At 38.6% G+C, this 6243-nt stretch overlaps 2 protein-coding genes across 3 annotated transcripts; one reads left to right on the top strand and one right to left on the bottom strand.

Moving 5' to 3' along the window:
• Positions 1-390: 390 nt before the first annotated feature.
• Positions 391-1944, top strand: LOC128923114 (putative nuclease HARBI1). 2 transcript variants are annotated; one of them, XM_054235576.1, is made up of 3 exons: positions 391-630; positions 700-1073; positions 1139-1944. In XM_054235576.1, the coding sequence occupies exons 1-3, from the start codon at positions 456-458 to the stop codon at positions 1895-1897; spliced, it is 1308 nt and encodes a 435-aa protein (XP_054091551.1). In that variant the 5' UTR covers positions 391-455; the 3' UTR covers positions 1898-1944. The 2 variants fall into 2 exon arrangements, with proteins under 2 accessions (XP_054091551.1, XP_054091554.1); XM_054235579.1 differs by having other exon boundaries at positions 391-1073.
• LOC128923122 (uncharacterized) lies at positions 1926-3320 on the bottom strand. The gene is made up of 3 exons (XM_054235586.1): positions 3097-3320; positions 2914-3036; positions 1926-2839 (listed from the first exon to the last, which is right to left on the bottom strand). The coding sequence occupies exons 1-3, from the start codon at positions 3127-3129 to the stop codon at positions 2087-2089; spliced, it is 909 nt and encodes a 302-aa protein (XP_054091561.1). The 5' UTR covers positions 3130-3320; the 3' UTR covers positions 1926-2086.
• Between the last annotated feature and the right edge of the window lie 2923 nt (positions 3321-6243).

Here is a 6243-nt window from a genome sequence, read left to right as displayed (position 1 = left end):
ATGGGTCCACTTGTGTTATCTTTATAAATTTACATCAATAAATTGCGAGAGTATAAAATGTTCGGTTACACCCGAACTTAGCCCTTCCTTTCTTGTTTTTCATAGAATTTTAAAATCAAAAAACTAACTTTTTTGAGTTGAGTATACAGAAATGTGCGCAATTTCATTGTCTATATAGTATAAAAATTTCATTACGATGCGTAGAAAAATAAACCTTGAAAAAAATAATGCCGTTATTAAACTTCTTATGTTGCATTTTTTTTTTACCACAATAACGACAATTCTCAGTTGTGACATAATAAGTTATAATTTTTATACGAAATAACGACATATTTTATTTTTTTTTTTATTTTTATTTTATTAAAGCTTACATAATAAACAAATTATTAAGGGTATTCGTTTAAACGTGTAATGTTACCCATCGCATAAATTTATGCAAATACGCAGTGTGTTACATGAACGCACTTCAAATTCTTTGTGTAAATGCCACTTATTTATGTATTAAACAGCTGTTTGGGTGTCAAAATATTAAAATGCCGAAAGTTAGCGAAAAAGCAAAATTTATTCAACTTTGCGAAAAATCACTAGTATTTGATTTGTTAATGTTGGAGCTGTTTGGAAAACATGACGGTAATTGTTTTGCGTCAATGCTACATTTTTTAAAGGCGCATATATACATAAATATATAAATGATTTCAGAAATCCAACGCAAAAAGGAAGATGAAATTATGGAAGACTTTAGCTTTGCATTGGCAGCTGCTGCATATTTTAGATATGGATCTACATTTGTTCATCATTCTGTCCCAAAATCACCCAACTTTTTAATAGATGTATTACCGCATTTGGATGAAAACAGGTTTCGAGAAATTGTGCGAGTCAGCAAAACCACATTTGATTTTATCATTGATCTGATAAAGGATGACGAAGTGTTCAATGGTCCACGTTCATGTAAACAGTTTCCTATCCAAATTCAATTGGCTGTAGTAATGTACCGACTGGGTTCATGTGGAGAAGGAGCAACAATTACTAAAATTGCTAGTTTGTTTGGTATTAGCGATGGTGGAGTAATACAGGTGAGCTATTTACATATGTATCGGTTAAAATTTGTGTTTCAGCTGTATTTTAAATTTCTCAATAGGTCATGACCAACAGGGTATTTGATGCAATTATTAAAAGGAAAACTCAGTTTCTGTTTTGGCCGGACCCTGTAGAGCGTAGAGCTTTAGTTGTTCAAACACTCAGTGAGCTACCACATTGTGTTGGCTACGTAGATGGAACGGAGATAAAATTGGCGGAAAAACCCACTGTAGATTGCGAAGCATATTTTTCTCGCAAGCATATATATTCACTTAAGGCTCAATGTGTGTGTGACCACAAACTAGTAATTCGTCATATGGTATTGGGGTATCCCGGTAGTGTTCACGACGCTAGGATATACAACAATTGCGAGCTATCCACAAACGCCACTGAAATGCTAACAGGATCAGAGTGGTTAGCTGCAGACAGTGCATATAAATTAACTTCGACCCTTATTACTCCTTTTAGAATAAACGCAACGGAAGGCACCTTGAATCAACGAATTCTGTTCAACAGAACGTTCAGCCAGTACCGAATAAGAATTGAGCATTGCTTTGGTTTATTGAAAGAACGTTTTAATAGCTTGAAAGAACTCAAAATTCAAATAAAGAGTGATAATTCGGTAAAGTTTGCATGCCGGTGGATATTAGTTTGTGCGATATTGCACAATATTATATTAAAAGAAAACGACGGTGGTTTTGATGTTGACGAAGAAAGCATTAGTGAAAACAGTGAAGTCGACGAGCCTGGGGATCAAAACTTACCAACAGTTGAAGGTGCATCTAAGCGCCTTTCATTGTTATCACTAATGGAAACTTAAAAATAAAGTATTGAAACTCATGTTTACATATCTTTAAAATCCATTAATATATGCTTTTATTTACAGAAAAATAAAAAGTGCTTCTGTGCCTATTAACATTTAGTTACATTCAAATATACATGTATTTTGCTATGAGATCTTTTAAATTTGCGAAAAAAGTACCATGTGAAATCTCTTAAAGTTTCACATTTATTTTGATTTTAACTTTAACTCTATTTCAAACATTTTAATGCGTTCTTCACTAGCAAGTTTCAGTTTTTCAATTTCCAGTTTGGTTTCTTTTTCTGATTCAGTTTCAATTCTTTTCATTTCTAATTGATTATTCAGTTCAATTCTTTTCAACTCGACCTCATTCTTTTCTTTTTCTTTTTCTAATTCTATTTTCTTAACTTCTAATTCCAACCTTTTCTCCTGAATAAAAATCAATTTATTGAACGGGGCTTCACTCTTTCTTTTTGGTTTTTTTGTTGAACTTCTAAAGTCCAACGAACTTTGTGGTGTAGAAGTTGCCGCGGCGGCGGCACTGCAATCGCTACTTATACTTATAGGTAATATTGGGTCAACTAAATCCTCACAATCGAGCGCACACAAGTCGTAGGAATCGATGGTATCGTTTAACGAACTATCAGCACAAGGGGAATCAGCCAGTACTTCAATGCTGTCAGTGCTTTCAAAAATTACTCCGGGATTTACATTTTTGCGTTGCCCGAAGATAACTTCCAGTAAGTCAAAGTTGGGACAAATTTTGTTGACATGCGCTGATACGCTTGACTCGTCACCATTAGCGAGTAGTCCAGACCCAGTTTTGTTTTTCCAGGCTGCCGCGGCAACGTACAACGCTTTGAGATACCTCATTTTGCTTTTCATAGCTACGCAAACGACAGATTGAAGTGCCGGTGTATTTTGCTGCAATTTTTCGTAAAACCTTTGGGAGGTCGGTTTCTGGAAGATATGCGTAAATTCGTGTTAAAACAAACATATGTACCTAAACATTTTCACTTTTCTAAAACCCTTACCTCAAAAGATTCTGGACTATCTTTAATTGCGTCGGATACTGCTTGCAACAGCTGCAGGGACTGCGACTCTGTCCAGCGATGGGACGGTTTCAGCCGTAGACGCTTTTGCTTTAACTTTTTATCCTGAAATATAAAACAATTGCAACAATTAAATAAAATTTATGTTCCGAGTTTCATTCTTACCTTTTCCATTTTAATTTTCACAATAATATTCATCAGCTGGTCGTTTGGTAGGGTTGCTTTTGCAATATCGTAAATTTACAAGTGTTCTTTACACACTGACATTGGTGCGTAATGTGTTTAAATGAATTTCCATATAAGTTGCTGCCAGATTTTTACGCATTCGTAAATATACACGGTTTAAGAGGTTTACGGGGCTTTTACACGTTTAAACGAATACCCTTATTAAATAAACTAAAGTACGCAGCGCTAGCATCATAGGCTTTCGGCTGGACATATTTTATGTTACAACTCATATTGTGAAATGGTGAATTTGGTTATATTTCCAGAAAGAACGACACATTTTGAATTACAACGATATTGGTACTCTCGCAACAAATGTTGCTAAATAGAGTATTATAGTTTTATTCACATAACGGTTGTTTGTAACACCCAAAACTAAACGAGTTTGATATAGGGTTATATATACCAAAGTGATCAGGGTGAAGAGTGGAGTTCAAATCCGAATGTCTGTCTGTCTGTCCGTCCGTCTGTGCAAGCTGTAACATGAGTAAAAATTAAGATATCTTGATGAAACTTGGAACACTTATTTCTTGGCACCATAGGAAGGTTGCTTTCGAAAATGGGCGTAATCGGACTACTACCACGCCCACAAAATGGCGGAAACCGAAAACACATAAAGTGCCATAATTAAGCCATAAATAAAGCTATGGAAATAAAATTTGGTATGAAGGATCGCACTATGAAGGGGCATATGTGGATGTAATTTTTTTGAGGAAGTGGGCGTGGCCCCGTAGATTTTTTGTACATATCTCGGAAACCAATAGAGCTATATTAACCAAATTTTCTGCAGTCGTTTTTTTAGCCACTTCTTAATACATTCCAAAAATGAAAGAAATCGGATAATAACCACGCCCACCTCCCATACAAAGGTTAGGTTGAAAATTACTAAAAGTGGGTTAACTCATTAACGAAAAACGTCAGAAACACTAAATTTCACATAAGAAATGGCAGATGGAAGCTGCACTCAGATTTTTTACAAAATGGAAAATGGGCGTGGCGTCGCCCACTTATGGCTCAAAAAGCATATCTCAGGAACTACTCAACCGATTTCAATTACTTTACAATATATTAAGTAAGTACTAGTGAAGATATCGGTGCAGCACTTTGCACAAATACTATGTTAATAGTGTGGCAGCCCCATTTTAAAAATCGCCGAAATCGGACCATAGGTTTTTAAGGCCCCATATATCGAACACGAGGACCTCGGTGCTTCATACCTAATATTATGGTTTCCAACTTTCAATGGACTTTATACAATATATATGACGAATATGTGGGTCAAATTGTGTATTATATAATATAAATAAAGTTAAATATATAAATTGCGAGAGTATAAAATGTTCGGTTACACCCGAACTTAGCCCTTCCTTACTTGTTCATATTGCTTTTTTTCAGCAAAGGTTAGGTTAGGTTACTCTGGCCGGCTACAACGCCACACATAGACCAGTTTTGGTGCTTTGTGAAACCAGATGGAGTGCCGTCACTTGGTTAATGAGGAGTAGTCATCTTTTAGGAGGCCAGCGTTTTGTTGCGAATTTCGAAAAGCTTTGTGGCTTTACCAACGAAATCTCTTCCAGATTAACGTAGTGTGCAGCCCCCAAATGCTGAAGCCGTTGTCTTGATAATGCAGGACATTCACAGAAGAGGTGCTCCATTGTCTCTCTGGTGCCTTGCGTGCGCCGCCACAAGACAGTGACCAGTGAGTATGCCGACCATATTCCTACATTTGCTTCTATCGAGCGCCAATAGAAATTTCGTGTACTTCTTATCTACCGCCTTGCACATAACTTTTGCGGTTTTGCATCCCGGCGTATTCTTCCAGGGCGCTTTGCACTTTTTTACCAAGTTTCTGCCTAGATCATCATATAGACAGTGTATAGGTCTATCTACGTTCATCATATTTTCGGATGACAGTTTTACGCCTCGTTTGGCAATCTTGTCCACTATCTCGTAACCTTCTATGCCCTTGAGGCCTGGCACCCAGTAGAATTGAAGTCGCCTATTTCTGGCGAAATCATCCACTGCTGTCCTACCACTTAAGGCACTTTTGGCCAATACGCTGAAAGAGGATATTGCCTTGATTGCCGCCTGACTGTCTTAGTATATGTTTACTTAGACTATCCTTTTGGTGCGCTTAAGGATAGCTCAGCGGCTTTTCCAATTGCAAACACCTCCTCTTGAAATATACTGCAGTGGTCCGGTAGTTTGAATGGTTGCAATATACCTAACTCTGGGCAGTATACCCCGCGCCTACCCCGTTCTCCATTTTCGAGCCATCCGTAAATATGTTTAAATTGCTGCGTGCAGGTGCTATGCCCTTACGCCAGCCATCTGTTTCTAGGTTTACTTTGAACCTTCTTTCCCATTTGAAAGATGGGGTCAGGTAGTCGGTGTCCGCCAAACTGCCATTACCCACTGAGCTATGCCCAAAGGTTCTATACTTAAATTCTCCTGCTGCCATAAGGCGCCCCGCCGATTTTGTCGCGCTGTTTTCAGTGAAGAAATCTGTAGGCGGCAGGTTTAGTATTATTTCAAGAGCCGCCGTTGGGGTGGTTCTTACCGCTCCCGTTATGCAAATAGTCTGTGGAAAGGTTAAGATCAATATAGGAATACATATTTTTGCTCACTAATATGGCTGTTCTTACCTTGTTAATAACGCTCGGGGTGTATGTGGTGAAGTTTGTGACTTTAGTCCAGCGACCACGTTACCCGATGCAATCCATTGCTCTTGGACTAAAGCCACATCGTAGCCGCCCTTCTCTAAGTTGAGAAGGAGCTCGGCGGAGGCGATCCTACTTTTGTGGAGGTTCACCTGTATTACCCTCAGCTCTCGGTTCTCCATTTCCAGAGTGCTGGGTCGGTGCCTTCTCCACCTCCTGTAGGACCAGTGAAGTCGCCAGGATCTCTTCTAAGCCGAGATCCTTCTCCACTTCACCTTTCTCGAGCGTGTTTACATTGCTGTCTGTGGGGTGGCGCTTCTTGATGCGAAGGAACACGCTACCAACGCCCCACGCCATCTTGGGCACCGATGGAATATCATTGCGGTTCACCACCTCCAGTCTCCCATTCTCCCAAAGGCTAGGAAGC

This window comes from Zeugodacus cucurbitae, chromosome 2 (assembly GCF_028554725.1).
Source record: "Zeugodacus cucurbitae isolate PBARC_wt_2022May chromosome 2, idZeuCucr1.2, whole genome shotgun sequence".
Classification (NCBI taxonomy): domain Eukaryota; kingdom Metazoa; phylum Arthropoda; class Insecta; order Diptera; family Tephritidae; genus Zeugodacus; species Zeugodacus cucurbitae.
Note: the sequence above shows the minus strand (reverse complement) of the source record. Positions and strands in the feature narration are given on the sequence as shown.